General features: G+C 49.6%; 1 protein-coding gene across 4 annotated transcripts in view; it reads right to left on the reverse strand.

Moving 5' to 3' along the window:
• The window catches only part of LOC124795335, a 105,317-nt gene that overhangs the window by 31,849 nt on the left and 53,736 nt on the right, over window positions 1-19,732 (reverse strand). For all 4 annotated transcript variants that reach the window (XM_047259321.1, XM_047259320.1, XM_047259319.1 and 1 more), the window contains exons 4-7: window positions 11,479-11,575; window positions 11,232-11,381; window positions 10,649-10,808; window positions 10,377-10,539 (exon numbers count right to left, since the gene is read on the reverse strand). In XM_047259321.1, the coding sequence (XP_047115277.1) occupies window positions 10,377-10,539; window positions 10,649-10,808; window positions 11,232-11,381; window positions 11,479-11,575 (570 nt within the window). The remainder of the gene's footprint in view (window positions 1-10,376; window positions 10,540-10,648; window positions 10,809-11,231; window positions 11,382-11,478; window positions 11,576-19,732) is intronic.

Raw genomic sequence — 19,732 nt, forward strand, 5'->3', positions numbered from 1 at the left:
TGGGCGAGGGGGAGGTGGAAGTGGAGGGTCAGTGGGCGAGGGGGAGGTGGAGGTGTGTGGGCAAGGGAGAGGTGGAGGGGCAGTGGGTAAGGTGGAGGGGCAGTGGGCGAGGGGGAGCGGGAGGTGGAGGGGCAGTGGGCGAGGGGGAGCGGGAGGTGGAGGGGCAGTGGGTGAGGGGGAGCAGAGGTGGACGTCGAGGGGCAGTGGGGGAGGAGGAGCAGAGGTGGAGGTGGAGGCCTCTGTACTTCCACCTCGACTGACATCTCTGCCCGAACTCTTTGCCTTTACATATGTCTGCTTGTGTCTGTATATGTCTGCTTTTGTGTGTGTGTGTGTGTGTGTGTGTGTGTGTGTGTGTCTATCAACATACCAATGCTTTCGTTTGGTAAGTTACATCATATTTGTTTTTAGATATATTTTTCCCACGTGGAATGTTTCCCTCTATTACATACATAATGTAAAAACATTGACAACACCAACAATAGTTTAATCCAGAAAATTTAAGACAACTCCTTATATTTTTAATGGCAAATTTGGGAAAAACTTTCATCTCATAATCGAATAAATATGGTAAGACATAAAATTATCCTTTGTCATTTCCTTCCCCTACAATTGCAGTAAGGCAGACATTTAGTAAACTTTGTACAACTGGTGTCAATATTTCACACTTTGCATAACTTGCCTGTACAGCACGCGAAACTGAATTAATGTGCTTTGTACAGTAAGAACCCTTTATACAGGTCATTTTCTTCTGGACTGTCATCACAACCTTGACAAATTTGAGAAAAAGACATCATTTCATCAGGCTGTATTTTAAACTCGCACTTGATTCAGAACATATCACCCTCGTCTCATAATACAGAAAATGCACATAATGTGTAATTTATGGGCTCCATGTGGTTCTCATGTTGTGCAGTGACAGTAAACCATAAAGTTACCAAATATGCAGCAACCAGTCACAAAATCATGTTTTATTTATTCACTTTTGCAAATCAATTTCAACTGATTAACAGCCATCATCGGTGCTTTCAACCAATATGTGCCCTAAGTAGTAATACTGTCTAAAGCAGAGGTGAAACAAAAGTCATATGTTTGACCTCTGCTTAAGACAGTATTACTACTTCGGGCACATATTGGTTGAAAGCACTGATGATAGCTGTTAATCAGTTGAAACCGTTTTCAAAAGTGAATAAATAAAACATGATTTTGCGAGTCGTTGCTGCATATTTGGTAATTTCATGTGTAATTGTGTGCAACGTGGACATCAAAGTCCATGATCTCGCGACGCACAGGGCTATGAAACAGATCTACACACAGTTGCTCAGGGTACTGTCTAAACTGTCCTTTACACAGACTGTGAAAAAAATGTTTCACACATGACTTCTACCCACCTCAGTACAAGTAAAATAATGGTGACAAAGTACAGTACTGTCATATCAGCTACCCCTCAAGTACAAAGACACATAACAATGCTAGAATGTAGGAAGATTAGTACACATACATGTTGCAGGTGACAAAAGAACACACTACTTTCTTTCTAGAGGACCTACATCACAGCATAGTGAAGAAGAAACATTTAAGAAGTAGCAAAGAGACAGTGCAGAAAAAGTTCCCTTTCATGCTTCCCTACACAATTTAAGTTCAGTGGAGTGCAGTTCCATCAATCTGCCAGTCTCTAACATGAAGGACATTCAGTAATTGAAGAGACAAATTCATGTAGAATTTACCTTATCCTCCTTGCAGTCCAGATTTGTCTCGCTCTAATTTTAATTTGTTTACTCTACTCAAGAAGACATTATGTGGAAATAAAGTTCCACAACAACAAGTTGGTCAAAGAATGTATGGATAAGTAGCTCAAACAACAAGACACAAACTTCTTTGCATCATGTATAAAAAAAGGTAGTACATCATTGGGACAATTGTGTTAATGGCAGGGGTTGAGTTAAAAAGTAGTAAATGTCTCATTTTGTAAAAATAAGCGGTCTTTTTTCTTCATATTGCATCAATGACAGCAAAATTTCACACAAAATTTGGCACATATTACACCAATGTGAAATTGTCACTAAATCCAAATATATTTCTCTTTTCTTGTGAGGCAAGATATTCAAAGGAATTTCTATTTTTTTGCATAATGTTCCAATGAGCGTACGTTAACAATCTGTGGCAAGTTTTCTAGCAAGAATGTAGCCTGCTATCCAATTGTCAAGGGTAATACTCTAGTTTCCTTTACTGGTTCAGACATTGGCAGCTATGTTACTCACTTTGAAGAAACCTCCACATTGTTGCCCCACACATACTTCCAAATTATGTATATAGTATGTCTCTGCATCTGTTTGTTTGTTTTGTTGCGCAAAAAACAACTGGGGTCATACGCACCCCAGCCAAAACCACAGAACACAAACACAGAGAGGAGAAAAATGACTATACATCAGTCCCAACGGACAGAATAGGAGACAGCTAAAAACAGGCGGGTGGAAAAAAGGCTAAAATAAACCATGCAAAAATGGAGATCCAAAACTAAAAATTAAATGGCCTTTGCCATATTGCTTCAGCAAATAAAAAGTACAACACGGTAGACATCCTGTGCATCATTCGCTAAAACGACTGGTAAATTAGACAGCAAACCCAACGTGGAACGTAAATTTAAAAAAAAAAAGGCATTCCAGCAGGAAGTGGGGAACAGTTAAAATTTGGGCGCAATGCATTCAAAGTGGCGGGGTAGCACCACTGAGCAAATGACTATGGCTAAAAAGGCAGTGCCCAATACGTAGCCGAGTTAAAATAATCTCCTCCCAGCAAGAGGGCCCAGAGGAGGTCAGTGCCAGGAGAGGCTTAATAAGCCGAAGCTTATTCCCTTAAAGGGAGGACCATTGGCTGTGCCAAAGGGACACCACCTCCTGACAGATGGTAATGCAGAGATCATCGGAGGGAATATAAGTACTCGTGGGCTGAGGTACAAGGACTGCAGCCTTGGCAGCAGCATCAGCAGCCTTGTTTCCTGGCAGACTGACATGACCAGGGATCCACAGAAACTCGACATTGGCTACACAAAGAGTGAGCAAGTGACAGTTTTCCTGGACCCGCTGCACCAAGGGATGAGCAGTGTATAGTGCACAGAGACTTTGGAGGGTGCTGAGTGTGTCTGAGCAGAGGACACAATTGGGAAGGCTGTGTCACCTGATGTACTACGTGGCCCGATACAAGGCGAAAAGCTCGGCTGTAAAGACTGAGAATGTGCCAGAAGCTAATATAGATAGATATGGGTGCCAATGACGAAGGCACACCCGACCCCATGGTCAGTCCAAGAGCCATCAGTTTATACAAAGGTATTATCGCAAAGTTCCATGCAAAGGTCATTAAAACTGAAGGCGGTAGACCGAGGCTGGAGTAGTGTCCTTAGGAAGTGAATGAAGGCCAAGGTTAACATGGGCCACTTCATGAAGCCAAGGTGGTGAAGAGTTCACACCCACTGGGAAGGTTGCAAGTAGCATCAATTTAAGGCGCAATAGCAAGTGGCGAAAGTGGACTCCAGGAGGTGACAGAGAAGAGGGACAAGCCCCATACTGATGATCAAAGGAATCATCAAACAAGGAAGCATAGGAAGGGTGGTCACACATGGCTGGCAAATGGCATGCAAACCTGCTGAGGAGAAAGTCACGGCAGTAGGGCAATGGTAGTTCAGCATACAGACTCAACCGGGCTGGTGTAAAAGGCGCCCATTGCCAAACGGATGCCATGATGATGGATAGTGTTGAGATGGCATAAAAAGGATGGGTGTGCAGATCCATAAAGCACCCGTAGTCGTTTCGAATGGACAACGGACCAGTACAAACGGAGGAGGGTGGTGCGATTGGCATCCCGGGAAGTACCATTGATGAGACGTAGGACACTGAGGGACAGCAAACAGCGGGCTGCCAGGTAAGATACGTGGGACGACCAAGAGTGTTTCCTATCGACCACGAGCCCCAGGAATTTCGTAGTGTCAATGAACAGAAGGGCAACAGACCAAAGATGGAGAATGGTGGGAGAAACCATTTGCGCCGCCATAAGTTCATACAGACGGTTTTGTCAGGGGAAAAGCGAAATCCATTGTCAATGTTCCAGGAGTGAAGACGATCAAGACTGCTGAAGACGCCACTCAGTGAGACAGGTTCGTGGAGAACTGCAATAGATGTAAAAATCATCAAGAAAAAGGGAGCTGGAGATGCCCAGTGGGAGACAGGCCACTATAGGGTTAATGGTGATAGTAAACAGGACGACGCTCAGGACAGAACCCTGAGCACACCATTTTCCTAGATAAAGGTGGCCGACAAGGCAGAACCCACACACACCTTGAAAACTCTGTCATGTAAAAATGGCTGAAGAAAACAGGGCAGGCACCCACGGAAGCCCCATGTGTAAAGAGCACGGATGATACCAGCTCTCCAACAGGAGTCGTAGGCCTCCTCCACATCGAAAAACAAGGCCACACTCTGGGATTTTCGCAGAAAACCATTCATGACATGGGTTGACAAAGTAAAGAGTTGGTCAACTGCATAATGCTGTGCTCAAAATCTACACTGTGCATTTGTTAGTAAATGGCGAGACTCTAGCTACCACACCAGCCAGGCATGAATCATATGTTCCGTCACCTTGCAAACTCAGCTGGTAAGAGAGATGGGGCAGTAGCTAGAAGGAAGGCTTTTGTCCCTACCGGGCTTAGGTATAGGTAAGATGGTGGCTCCATGCCAGCATCCAGAAAATGTGCCCAAAGCCCAGAAGCAGTTGTACATGTTAACCAGAAAGTGCTTGCTCGCAAGAGAGAAGTGCTGCAACATCTGAATATGGATGGCATCTGGGGCGGAGGATTGGGATGAACTGAGAGCATGATCTAGCTCCATCATAATAAAGGCAACATTGTACCACTAACGATTTGGAGAAGGGTATCGCCCAAGCCTCCACTTGTTTCCAATGGATGAAGGCAGGGTGATAGTGGGAAGAGCTCGAAACTTCCGCAAAATGGTGGCCCAAGGTGTTGGAGATAGCAATAGGGTCCTGGATGACATCGTCAGCTACTGTCAGGCCAGAAATTGGGGAATGGATCTTGGTTCCAGAGAGCCATTGGAGGTTGGCCCACACGACAGAGGAAGTGTGGAACTGTTAAAAGAACTAGTGAATGAAATCGAGCTAGCTCTTTTGCTATCCCGAAGAACTCGACGATACTTTGCATGCATCTGTTTATAATGAATGCAGTTTTCCAGCATACGGTGGCATTTAAAAATGCGGAGAGTATGTCTCCATGTACGAATTGCATCGTGACATGCCTCAATCAACCAATGGGCTGGGACAGGGTGTGGTAAAGAGGAAGTGCGAGGAATGGAATGTTCTTCAGCAGTAAGGATAACATTGATGAGATAGTCCGCCTGGTCATCACAACTGGGATAGGAGTCAGCAGACAGAGAGCACGCTGGAAATGGTCGCTCAAGTAGGCGTCAGAAAGAACAGACCACTCAAGACGATGGTCAAGCTAGGCAGTGCAAAAGGATAGGTCCAAATGGGAATAGGTGTGCGAGGAGTCGGAAAGGAAAGTGGGTGCTCCAGTGTTAAGGCAGAAGAGGTTAAGTTCGTTAGGAAGGTCAGCCAAGAGGGCACCTCTCTGACAGGTCCTAGGAGAACCACATCTACATCTACATTTATACTCTGCAAGTCACCCAACGGTGTGTGGAGGAGGGCACCTTACGTGTCACTGTCATTATCTCCATTTCCTGTTCCAGTCGCATATGGTTCGCGGGAAGAACGACTCCCGGGAAGCCTCCGTGCATGCTCGAATCTCTCTAATTTTAGATTGTAATCTCCTCGGGCGGTATAAGTAGGGGGAAGCAATATATTCAATACCTCATCCAGAAATGCACCCTCTCGAAACCTGGACAGCAAGCTACACCGCGATGCAGAGCACCTCTCTTGCAGAGTCAGCCACTTGAGTTTGCTAAACATCTCCGTAACGCTATCACGCTTACCAAATAACCCTGTGACAAAACGCGCCACTCTTCTTTGGATCTTCTCTATCTCCTCTGTCAACCCGACCTGGTACGGATCCCATACTGATGAGCAATACTCAAGTATAGGTCGAACGAGTGTTTTGTAAGCCACCTACTTTGTTGATGGACTACATTTTCTAAGGACACTCCCAATAAATCTCAACCTAGCACCCGCCTTACCAGCAATTAATTTTATATGATGATTCCATTTCAAATCATTCCGTATGCATACTCCCAGATATTTTACAGAAGTAACTGCTACCAGTGTTTGTCCCACTATCATATAATCATACAGTAAAGGACCCTTCTTTCTATGTATTCGCAATACATTACATTTGTCTATGTTAAGGGTCAGTTGTCACTCCCTGCACCAAGTGCCTATCTGCTGCAGATCTTCCTGCATTTCGCTGCAGTTTTCTAATGCTGCAACTTCTCTCTGTATTACAGCATCATCCACGAAAAGCCGCATGAACTTCCGACACTATCTACTAGGTCATTTATATATATTGTGAAAATATAACACTCCCCTGTGGCACGCCAGAGGTTACTTTAACATCTGTAGACATCTCTCCATTGAGAACAACATGCTGTGTTCTGTTTGCTAAAAACTCTTCAATCCAGCCACACAGCTGGTCTGACACTCTGTAGGCTCTCACTTTGTTCATCAGGCGACAGTGCGGAACTGTATCGAACGACTTCTGGAAGTCAAGGAAATGGCGTCTACCTGGGAGCCTGTATCTAACCACAAAGGGGATGATGAGCACTAAAGTCACCGTGTAGCAAAAACAGAGGGGTGTGGGGGGTAGTTTTCCATTAAGCTGAAAGAAGTCTGCCCTGGTGAAAACGAATGACGGAGGGACATAAATGGTACAGAGTGAAAAAGTCAGGCAGGGAAGGAAAAGATGAACAGCAACAGCTTGAAGATGGGTAGTCAGGGAGATGGGTTGACTATGAAGATCATCCCGTATGAGCAGCATATTGCTCCCATGAGATGGAATACTGACCTTGGAGGATGGCAGGGGGGGGGGGGGGGGGGTGTGGAAGATCAAAACAAATCGGTAAGTAATGTGAAAGCTCAAAGTAGCCGTGAGGGCACAATTTCGTTTCCTTAAGGCAGAGTACAAGGGGATGCTGCGATGCTAAAAGCAGCCATAAATCCTCTTTGTGGGACCGAAGGTCGTGAACATTCCATTGGAGGACAGTCATGAGGGGAAGAGATGTAGGGGTGTCAACACGGCGGCCGCTGAGTGACAATCGGTGTAGAGTCACTACTATAAGGCACCGAAGCAGGAGGATCCTGTTCCATGGGGTCCACAGAAGCATCGGCGTGCTCGTGTGGTCAATCTGCGGAGTCCAATGCCGAAAAATGGTTGGTGGTACGCACCGGCGAGACAGAGGCCAGCCGGGCTGAGGAACCACATGGACACCATCGAGCAGGATCTTCGAGTTGGCGAAGGAGATGACCGTTTGTGGACTTCTTCGAGCCATTCTGGTTAGTGGAAAGCTTGGGTGTTGTTTGGCTGGAGGGAGTACTCCTTGTTGTGTAGTGGGTGGTTTCGCCCCTTGAGGTGAGAGTTTGACGGTTTCTTGCACAGCGGGATGGGGGGCGGCGATGCTACCTTGATACTGGGCGATCTCACAACCTCAGGGCCGAATTAAGAGGTCGCATGTCTGCGTGGCCATGTCCTTCATGGAGCTAGGGGTAACAAGAACAGAACTATAGGTGCCAGATGGGAGAACACAGGGTTTGTGACTAGCTAGTAACTTGTGAGCTACTGGGTAAGGCACTTTTTCCTATACCCAAATCTCTTGAACAGTCCGCTCATTTAGATACATGGGACAATCCCAGGAGGAGGCTGCATGGCCACCATTGCATTTGATACAACGGGAGGAGGAGGTGGACATTCGCCCTCGTGTGCATCCCTGCCACAGGTTACGCATTTGGCTGGGTGTCGACAAGAAGTTCAAGTGTGTTGAAATGATGATACTGGAAGCAGTGCATCGGATTCGGAATGTACGGCCAGACTTGGACGACAGCACCACCCTATTAAAGTGAGGAAAAGAGCGCAGGTGGGCACCAAGGAGGAATAGACCTTTTTCATTACACAATAGACGGCAATGAGAAGATTGTATTTCAGCGTCAGACCATCAAGCAGCTTGGTGTAAAATACACCACGGGAAGAATTTGAAGTTCTATGTGCCTTGACATGAACAGGGTAGCTGTGGAGAAGCGAGGCAGCAAGCAGTTGTGTTTGACAATCAGAAGCAGTCTGCTAAAGCAAAGTGCCATTCCGTAAACGAGAGCAGGATTTCACAGGGCCAGCAATTGCATCAACACCTTTCTGGGTAAAAAACGGATTGACCGTGGCGAAGGACTGACTGTCTTCAGTACGTGAGACCACAAGGAACCGCGTTGCAGCGGGAAAGGTCTTCGAATCAGTAGCCCCATTACGTTTACGCTTCGTAGAAGTCAATGGGGAGGATGATTGACTCATAGTGAGGAAATCCCTCGTGATTGCCAGCGTCTCCGATGGTGCGCTCCTTCCAACTGGGGGCCTCCTTCACAAGGGGGCGCATCTGCCTTAGGTGATTGTTCACACTTGAGGTCACACCTCCCAAACACCTGACGCAGGGACCAATCGGCAATTTGGGAAGGTTACCACTCAGGCAATCACTCCTCCCCGGGCCTGGCCTGTACCAGGGGGTACATGCGAATCCTACCTGTCAACCCAGGGCTGCGAATTACGTGTTACCCAGTCACCTGTTATGTGTCAGATGCTTGGGCCGGCCTTCAGGAGTGCACAGGGAGGAAGAAGAAAAAAGAGGATCCTCAAACGCCGAAGTGGAAGAATGAGAGGAGGAGGGAAACAGAGAAAAGAAAATGGAACCAAAATCAAAGTTGAGACTGTTCACACATCAGCGACAGAATGCAGTCAGGACATTCCCAATAATACCCCAGACATTTTCCCCAAGGGAGGGGAACATTTTCCCCAAGGGAGGGGAAAAAAGTAGTAAGAGGATAGACAGGCAGCATGGAAGGGAAAAAGTGCTACAAAGGCTGGGGCTCCGTGGTAGCCAAGCACGAACCCGCTAAAGAGTGGCGAGCCCCCTGGGGGCTTGATCTGCAATGATAAATATTTTGATCTCATACTTTCCAGGTTTTGAAGAAATGAATGTTATGAAAGCACAAACTCCCCAGAAAGATAGTAACATTTCATCCACTGTTAGGTGTTCGCATGTCATGTAATACCTCATACAATTTTTAGAGAATCCCTCCATAACACCGTGTACAGGGGCCAACTTATAACTCTTTATGTTCCTATCTTAAGTGAATACAGTTTTATGTAATCAAATCCATCTGAAAAGAAAAGAAAATCTTTGCAGTGCCATGCCAGGCAGGAAGATTTCTGTCCCGATGCCACAAGAGTCCCAACATTCTTCCATATTTATTTGCCTCCATGCCAAGTCTTCCTTGAACTCTTTTTTCCCAAGTTTCTTGCAGTATTTAGGTCACTTTTATAAGAGGTTTTACTTTATCTATCTAAGTATTTGTGCTCTCTATAATCAAATTGAGCAAATCATCATCAGCGAACAGTTTCCAGGCCTCGACAAGTGTGTTTGCATTTCTGGCTTGCCCATTGACTTCAGGCAAGTGCGTAATTATATTGTGAGATCTGGTACGGACATTTTGACTGGGGACATTTTTCAGCTGGTTAGTTTGTCCAAGTCTCAACAAATAGCAAGATGATGATTCACTGGAGGAGGGACTAGAACCAACCACATTAGTTGACAGAGAATCTCAATCAGTATTAGTGCTGGCATTTATGTTTTTGATGGGAATAACTAAGATATGTCTTCACTGTCCAACTGTTTGTTGCTCATTTCACTTCTCTCTCGTGACAACTTTCAGGAACAAAATCAGGATCTACAGCCAAATCTTCATTAACACTTTCTAATAACTATTTTTCAATTTCTTCCTCAATTAGTGGACACTGCCAATCAATAATCAACTGGTGAATAAAGAGGAATGATGAAGCAAGTAGAGGCCTTTAGAAACATTAACTGGATGCTACAATGAATGGCTTACTCCAAGTAGTGTACTCTTCTGGATATTTAAAAAAATCTCACCTGGCTCTGAGAGACACAACCCATCAATACTAGAGTTAATTACTGAATGTCCCTTGTATTTTTCAAGAAAATACATAGCACCTAGCTCTCTCACCTTCTGATAATGTTTCTTCAATCTCCCACTACTTTTGAGTTCTGACAAAGTCCTGTCATAAATAACAAGCATCAATACATAATGGTTACTATATAAATGTCTATTGATCTCAACTGATCATATCTCTAATTACTTACCTTTTCTTGTTTGAGAATGCACTCGTTGGTACATCTAATAATTTCCGTTTCTTAGTAGATTTCATTACTGGTGTGGAGAAATCTGGTGTTGAACTAATAAGATCATTCTCATCAACATCTGGCGAAATTCGTCCAACCATTTTCTTGAAACCATTTATCACCCCTGTTGACACATATATATTTTAACTAGTTGATTAGCCATGAACTACCAACTTTATTTCAACACAAGATCAGTCCACTATAAATTGACACAGTGTACAATTTCTTCTTACTTGTAAATGAATTACTTCGACGTTTTTTCTTTTTCTTTGTTTTAGGACCTTCTTCCCCATTCATCCCCAACATTTCTATACCATCATGGGACACAGAAGTCAACTGGCAGTAAATGTGATCTGGCAATAAACCAATTTCAGAAGCATTCTCAAGCAGGGTCTGGAAGTATACAGTAGGCACACTGAAAAATAGTTCTCTTAATCATCATGTCAAAAGCAGAGATTGGTTATAAGAATAGAAAGAAAATACTTTATCCAAGAGAAACTGATAGTAGAGATGAGGTAGAGGAGAAGGGAGCAGGAGTGCAGTGGAAGGAGAGGACAAGACTGTCATGGCAGTGACAATGGAGCGAGAAAGAGGAGCAGCAATATCAATATTTTCTCCATTGAACGAAATGTGTAGGGGTCTGTAAGTCATCCCCACTCATCCTTTTCCTGTTCACTGTCAAATTTATGACAAAAGAAAAAAGAACAGTAATAGTAATAGGAAAGCAAGAGAATAGAGTGCAAGGTTTATTTCAGCAGGTAACATTAAAAATATTGTGTGGAAAATGAAGCACAAACTGACTGAATTCAAACTGACCTCAACAATACTGACGTGGTACCCCAACCTTGTTCCTGTATTGGTAATCATCTTTTCATCCACTGGCATAATAGAAGGTGTCAAAATAATAGCCAGATTTCTTGTATCCATTTTGTTCAGTTCGGACTGTGATGCAACTCTCTGAAAGAACTAAAAATTCAAAGCAGTCAGCAGAAATCTGACTTCTGTCCACCTGTAACAGAGCCTAGAGCAGTTTGTAGAAATCACTGTATAGTATTTAACTTACCTGCATTATGTATTCTAGTGAAGCAAGATGTACTGCTGGTAGAAGCAAGCATGTTAGAAGAACTGCCTCTACTTTCATTTCTTTTAACAGCAAGCAACTGAAAGTTTTGAAAACATGCATACAACTTATACAAATGACATAAGTATCAGAAAATAAATAACCTAAATGTCTTCAAGTTACAAACACCTTTTTGAAAAGCTAAGCACTCTCAGTCAAACGAGAACAAAATACTTTCATTCAGACAGTATCTCATTTGAGACAAAATACCAATTAGTATAAAAAAATTAAAACTGATGAAAAATACAAGAACTAGTTTGACGGGGACATGGAGACTGGACGAGATATACCGGGGAGGGGGGAAACTGGGCTAAATAGATAGAGGGGGGGGAGACGAGGCGAGATAGACGTGGGGGAGACAGGCGAGACAGACAGAAAGAGGGGGAAGCCACCGGGCGGGACGGAGGAGGAGGAGGGGGTGGGCACCGGGCGGGACGGAGGGGGGGAGGGGGACGAGGGCGCCGGGCGGGAGGAGGAGGAGGAGGGGCGCCGGGTGGGGCGAGGAGGAGGAGGAGGAGGAGGAGGAGGAGGAGGAGGAGGAGGGGCGCCGGGCGGGACGAGGAGGAGGAGGAGAAGGAGGAGGAGGAGGAGGAGGAGGAGGGGCGCCGGGCGGGACGAGGAGGAGGAGGAGGAGGAGGAGGAGGAGGAGGAGGAGGAGGGGCGCCGGGCGGGACGAGGAGGAGGAGGAGGAGGAGGAGGAGGAGGAGGAGGAGGGGCGCCGGGCGGGACGAGGAGGAGGAGGAGGAGGGGCGCCGGGCGGGACGAGGAGGAGGAGGAGGAGGGGCGCCGGGCGTGACGAGGAGGAGGAGGAGGAGGGGCGCCGGGCGGGACGAGGAGGAGGAGGAGGAGGGGCGCCGGGCGGGACGAGGAGGAGGAGGAGGAGGGGCGCCGGGCGGGACGAGGAGGAGGAGGAGGAGGGGCGCCGGGCGGGACGAGGAGGAGGAGGAGGAGGGGCGCCGGGCGGGACGAGGAGGAGGAGGAGGAGGGGCGCCGGGCGGGACGAGGAGGAGGAGGAGGAGGACGAGGACGAGGAGGAGGAGGAGGAGGGGCGCCGGGCGGGACGAGGAGGAGGAGGAGGACGAGGAGGAGGAGGAGGAGGAGGAGGGGCGCCGGGAGGGACGAGGAGGAGGAGGAGGAGGAGGAGGAGGAGGAGGAGGAGGAGGAGGAGGAGGAGGGGCGCCGGGCGGGACGGAGCAGGAGGAGGGGGCGCCGGGCGGGACGGAGGAGGAGGAGGGGGCGCCGGGCGGGACGGAGGAGGAGGAGGGGGCGCCGGGCGGGACGGAGGAGGAGGAGGGGGCGCCGGGCGGGACGGAGGAGGAGGAGGGGGCGCCGGGCGGGACGGAGGATGAGGAGGGGGCGCCGGGCGGGACGGAGGATGAGGAGCGGGCGCCGGGCGGGACGGAGGATGAGGAGCGGGCGCCGGGCGCGACTGAGGGTGGCACCGGGCGCGACTGAGGGTGGCACCGGGCGCGACTGAGGGTGGCACCGGGCGCGACTGAGGGGGGCACCGGGCGCGACTGAGGGGGGCACCGGGCGCGACTGAGGGGGGCACCGGGCGCGACTGAGGGGGGCACCGGGCGCGACTGAGGGGGGCACCGGGCGCGACTGAGGGGGGCACCGGGCGCGACTGAGGGGGGCACCGGGCGCGACTGAGGGGGGCACCGGGCGCGACTGAGGGGGGCACCGGGCGCGACTGAGGGGGGCACCGGGCGCGACTGAGGGGGGCACCGGGCGCGACTGAGGGGGGCACCGGGCGCGACTGAGGGGGGCACCGGGCGCGACTGAGGGGGGGCACCGGGCGCGACTGAGGGGGGCACCGGGCGCGACTGAGGGGGGCACCGGGCGCGACTGAGGGGGGCACCGGGCGCGACTGAGGGGGGGCACCGGGCGCGACGGAGGGGGGCACCGGGCGCGACGGAGGGGGGCACCGGGCGCGACGGAGGGGGGCACCGGGCGCGACGGAGGGGGGGCACCGGGCGCGACGGAGGGGGGCACCGGGCGCGACGGAGGGGGGCACCGGGCGCGACGGAGGGGGGCACCGGGCGCGACGGAGGGGGGCACCGGGCGCGACGGAGGGGGGCACCGGGCGCGACGGAGGGGGGCACCGGGCGCGACGGAGGGGGGCACCGGGCGCGACGGAGGGGGGGCACCGGGCGCGACAGAGGGGGGCACCGGGCGCGACGGAGGGGGGCACCGGGCGCGACGGAGGGGGGCACCGGGCGCGACGGAGGGGGGCACCGGGCGCGACGGAGGGGGGCACCGGGCGCGACGGAGGGGGGCACCGGGCGCGACGGAGGGGGGCACCGGGCGCGACGGAGGGGGGCACCGGGCGCGACGGAGGGGGGCACCGGGCGCGACGGAGGGTGGCACCGGGCGCGACGGAGGGTGGCACCGGGCGCGACGGAGGGTGGCACCGGGCGCGACGGAGGGTGGCACCGGGCGCGACGGAGGGGTGGCACCGGGCGCGACGGAGGGGGGGCACCGGGCGCGACGGAGGGGGGCACCGGGCGCGACGGAGGGGGGCACCGGGCGCGACGGAGGGGGGCACCGGGCGCGACGGAGGGGGGCACCGGGCGCGACGGAGGGGGGCACCGGGCGCGACGGAGGGGGGCACCGGGCGCGACGGAGGGGGGCACCGGGCGCGACGGAGGGGGGCACCGGGCGCGACGGAGGGGGGCACCGGGCGCGACGGAGGGGGGCACCGGGCGCGACGGAGGGGGGCACCGGGCGCGACGGAGGGGGGCACCGGGCGCGACGGAGGGGGGCACCGGGCGCGACGGAGGGGGGCACCGGGCGCGACAGAGGGCGGCCGAAATCTGAAAGCTGGGGCATAGAGCCCATGACTGCGTCTTGTGGATGGCCCCCAGTAAGCACTGCTCAGCAACACCAATACTGATGGAGCAGTACGAAATGCAGAAGTCGCCTGCATGCACAGAGGGTGACCTGGATGGCCCTACAGCTGCTGCTAGACCATTAATGGCCACTAAAAACAGAGATACACTCAATACAGAGCCCTGTGGGACACCCATTCTCCTGGATATATGGTGAACTATGGGAGGCACCAAATTGGACATGGAAAGTACAAAGCCACAGGAAATATTGGATAAAAATCTAGAGCGTGCCTCTGAGACCCCACTCATATTATACGAGGATATGATATCGCCAGGTGGTGTCATACACTTTTCGTAAATCAAAAAAGACAGCAACAAGGTGTTGGCGACTGGAAAAGCTGTTTGGATGGCAGACTTGAGGGACACAATATTATCAGTGGTAGAGTGACCCTGGCGGAAACCGCCCTGACACGGAGCCAGTAGGCCACGTGACTCCAGGACCCAACCCAACTGCCGACACATCATACGTTCCAGCAGCTCATAAAGAACATTGGTGTGGCTGACTGGCCGATAGTTAGCCACATCAAGTGGATTTTTACCGGGTTTAAGCACTGGAAAGACACCATGGCACCAGATGCGGTTGAAGATTATGAGGAGATGTCGCTGGCCCAGGAGCTGTGTTGGGGCAATGTGCAAGGGCACTGAGGAGCTCGCACTCTGTAAATAGGGTGTTATAGGGTTCACTGTGGCGTGTAGTGAAGAGGACTTTCATCTCGATCTGCCGATTGAGGGTGCAGAAGGCTGGGGGGTAGTTCTCTGATGCAAAGGCTCTAGCATAGAGCTCAGCATTCGCTTTTGTGTCAGCAGACAACACGTCGCTGATGTTAATGCCAGAGGCACCTGTTGGGGACTAGTACCCAAAAAGGTGTCTGATCTTCGTTCAGACTTGGGAAAGAGACATATGGAATCCAATGGTCCAGATATATCTCTCACAACACTCCTGCTTCCATCTTTTGATAAGCTGGCGAACGTGGGCATGGAGCTGCTTAAAGGCTATGATGTGCTATATGAAAGGGTGACGCTTATGCCGCTGTATAGCTCGCCGGCACTCCTTAACTGCCTCAGCGACTTCTGGTGACCACCAAGGGACCGCCTTTCAGCGAGGACAACTGACAGAGCAAGGGATCGCATTTTCTGCTGCATTAAAGATTGTTGTAGTCACCAGCTAAACCATTACATCGATGTTACTGTGTGGGGGAGAGTGAAAGGTGACCGCAGAGGTGAAAGTTTCCCTGTCTGCCTTGTTTAAGCCCATTTGGTCAAGCGTCCATGGGCCTGTCGCCAGGGCAGTGACAGGAAGATGGGGAATTGTTAAGTACCACACAGGTCATCATGTGCTCTCCAGTGGATAGATGGGAGAAGGCTTGGGCTGCAAATGGATAAATCAATGGCCGACTAAATACCATGAGCCACACTGAAATGATTAGCAGCCCCAGTATTTAAGAGGCAGAGGTCGAACTGAGACAGTAAAGTTTAGGCATTTCTCTGCCTCAGCCAGTAACCACGGTGCCACCCCACAAGGGGTTATGGGCGTTAAAATCTCCCAAAAGTAGGAAAGTTTTAGGGAGTTGATTGTGTCTGAGGGTCCAGCGAGATCTAGGTCCTCAGTGGACGCCAGAATCTCCACCTCATCCCCAGATGCAGAACTTGTATGTAGCGGTGGTGTGGGAGCCACTGCAATTTCCTTGGTCTTAGGGGTCTTCTTTTTAGACTTTTCTCGCTGTTTCTTGGGTTTCTCTGGCTGGGAGGGCTTCGCTGATTCAGTCTCCGGGACTGAGGAGGATCGTGAAGTCCTACGACCAGCTACTTTTGGGCACTTCAGCCACTAGCGGATGCAATCTTTCCCACTAGCAGAACCCTGGGAAGGGAGTGAACTAAGGGATCCCTTCCTGGAGAGAGGAGCCGAAGAAGCTTCTCCAGCTGGTATGGGGGGTCTGGTGTCTCTGATGGTTGGGGGGCAGTGCTCCCGAGATAGGCAGTGCGGGAGCAACAGGGAGGTATGTGCCCCCCACCATCAAGGGGCCAGGTGTAGTCTTCTGGCTCTGAGAGCCGACTGAAACTCACACAACTGATGGGGCTACAACTGTTGCTGTAGCAGCGGCGTATAAGGTGGTCATAGCCATAGGATGTAGGTGCTCATATTTTCTCTTAGCCTCAGTATATGTCAGTTGGTCCAGGGTCTTGTATTCCATGATTTTCCTCTCTTTCTGTAAAATCCTGCAGTCTGTCAAGCAAGGTGGATGATGTTCACTGCAGTTGACACAGATTGGAGGCGGGGCACATGGAGTATTGGGATGTGATGTACATCCACAATCTCGACATGTGACGCTGGAAGCGCAGCGGGAAGACATATGGCCGAACTTCCAGCACTTAAAGCACCGCATCGGGGGAGGGATATAAGGGTTGACATCACAGCGGTGGACCACAATCTTGACCTTTGTGGGTAAGGTGTCACCCTCGAAGGCCAAGACAAAGGCACCAGTGGCAACTTGATTATCCCTCTGACCCTGATGGATGCGCCACATGAATAAACACCTCGCCGCTCTAAATTGGCACGCAGCTCATCGTCGGACTGCAAAAGAAGGTCCCTGTGGAATATACGGGGTGTATATGTGGACAAGGATTTCCCAGTTAAAAATACACTTTCACCCAGACGAAAATACAATTTTTCCGTGCTAAATGACAAGATACTTTCCCTCGGAGCATTAAAACTTAGCTATGAATCTACAAAATCTATGAATTGATGGCTTCCGGCCACAGAAATCAGTTTTGTTTTCATTTGATGTGAGATTTGTAATTGAAGAGGAAGCAGCAAAATAATTAAATATAAACACTGCGTCCCAGAAAAATTTTCTGGGTAGCATCTGGCTGCCTGCTACAACCATACTTCCAAGTAGCCAGAAGTGGGAGAATGTACTGTTCATACACAACTGGCATCTTCTCTAACGAAGCTAATGTAAACAATTGTGACGTCGCACTCATCGCAAGCAGTTTGCTGTTATGAAGTATTGCATAGTCTTTCATCCTAATGCATTTAACACGTTTTGTTGTTGACAGACGTTTGTGGGTGCAGTTTGTTTTCTTGTAAATAGCTCATTTCCTTTGCAACTTAAGTTCTACTTAATTTTTTCACCCGTTCATGTTTTATTGCTGCAATAGAATTCTGCAGTAGTAAGGTAGAGTAATATTCTTTGTTAGACTATCAGTTGTTAGCAATCAAAATTACAAAAATTTAATTGAAAACTAAAATTCTGAAAAATTCCCGTGTTTTCCCAGTTTTCTTGCGGATGAAAAAATTCCCAGGTTTTTCCCGGATCTCCCGGGGTGTATACACCCTGAATATAATACCCTGACCATATTTAAGCTCTTATGTGGCATGATGGTAACAGAAACATCCCCCAACATGTTACAAGTGAGTAAAGCCTGTGACTGGGCAGAGGATGGTGTTTTTATCAAGACTGGCTGCCAGAGCGCATTTTGGACAAACCCTCCACCTCCCCAAACTTGTCCTCTAAATTCTCTACAAAAAACTGTGGCTTCATCGAAACAAAGGAGTCTCCATTAGTTCTTGTACATACGAGGTACCACGGTGAATAAGGTTCGCTGCCATCCTTAGCATGCGTTCCTCCCATGGTGTGGCCAGGGTGGGGTAAGATTTAGGGTCGTACTTTCTTGCATTGCACTGAGACTTGGGACACTTACAGACTGCTGGTGTCTGATAACCAGCAAGTGATGGCATGTTATGCTTCATCATGTGTCATCTGCCCTAATCCCATCCACTCTGACCAGGAGCCCTCCCCATGGGCGCCACCCAGCCACAGCAAAAGCCACCTGGCAGGACAGCCTTTGCCGAGAGTCCTGATGCCCCAGGGTGACGGGCATCTACTCCTTGGCATACGTGAGGAGTTAACGGCACAGACATCAGCAGAGCAACCTCTGTGTTGTCAAGGGGCTACAACCCTACAACATGGCAGCCCCACCACAACGGACTGGCTACCATGCTGGATATGAGGTGCAAAGAAGTCCATGGTTGTAATCTGTGCAGAAAGCAACACTGCAAAGTGCACGGTGGATAACACACCCAGGAAGGTGTCCTCGTAAAAAGAGATGGAGAATGAGCTGGACTGCAATGTGACTACGAGAAAGTGGGCTAAAGATCTCAATGCACGATGGACACAATGCACAAAGTAAGGCCCTCTTCCCGAATTGGCTCGCTCTTCGGGAAAATTTTGAAAAAAAATGGGGGTCAAACCGTACAGGGGACCATCACATAAAGGCTGAAACTTTTAGTTGCCTCTTATGACAGGCAGGAATACCTCGGGTCTATTCTAATCCCTGGATCCGGGAGGAGACCGGGTGAGATATACAGGGCGAAGAGACCGGGTGAGATATACCGGGCAAAATATACAGGGGGAGGAGATAGTTTCATCTGTCAATGATACCCTCGGCCTTCCGCTGAGATGAGATTCTATCTATGCAAGAGGTATGTCAGTAATGTCATAGCATCTTAGTTCCGCACCTACACTGATGGCACAAAAATGTACCACTTCAATTTCCTGAAGAAAATGATTTTCAATTTTTCCATTTTAAATTCCAACCACTTATATGAAACTGATCTACTAATCTATGAAAAAATTTTTTGGTAGAGGCCCAATTAGGTGTCTGACAATGAAAAAAATTACATTTATATAAAAGTAAGCCCAAGAGGCGGAAGTAATATGAATGGATTGACACTTCAAGCACAGTTTGAGGAATCTCACAAGGGGAAATGCACATCTGTTTTGGTTTTCTACACTACACAGACCTCTCTTTGCATTTTCAAAGGCATCTGTTACCTCCTGCACCAGTCTAAACCTCCAACCTTCCAGGCTTGCTCCTGATTAATACTGCAGTGTCTTCTTGAGGAATCATCTCCCATTCTTTCAGGAAGGTCTCTGAATAATGCTCACTGACCCTTTTTCCCAGGTGGTTCTGTACAAGCTGAACAGGATTCAAATCAGGGGTTTGAGCAGTTGAGGCATAGCATGAATCTCTGCTTCATCCAAGAACTCTTGCACAATTCATGCAACATGTGGGTGTGCACTGTCAAGAATCACCAACAGATGGAGCAAAGAATCCAATAAGCTCCAGAAGGATTACCACCACATACCAATATGCTCTAAGACCAGTAGCTCTACAAAGAGCAAATTTGTTCTTGCAGTCATACTGATTTCTTGCCACCCCAACAGAGAACTACCCTGTTAAGGCATCCTGGATGAGAACATGCAAGATCAATGAATGACTCTTGCTCTCCCAGTTATTCTCTC

Source organism: Schistocerca piceifrons, chromosome 4 (assembly GCF_021461385.2).
Source record: "Schistocerca piceifrons isolate TAMUIC-IGC-003096 chromosome 4, iqSchPice1.1, whole genome shotgun sequence".
NCBI classification, from domain to species: Eukaryota; Metazoa; Arthropoda; class Insecta; order Orthoptera; family Acrididae; genus Schistocerca; species Schistocerca piceifrons.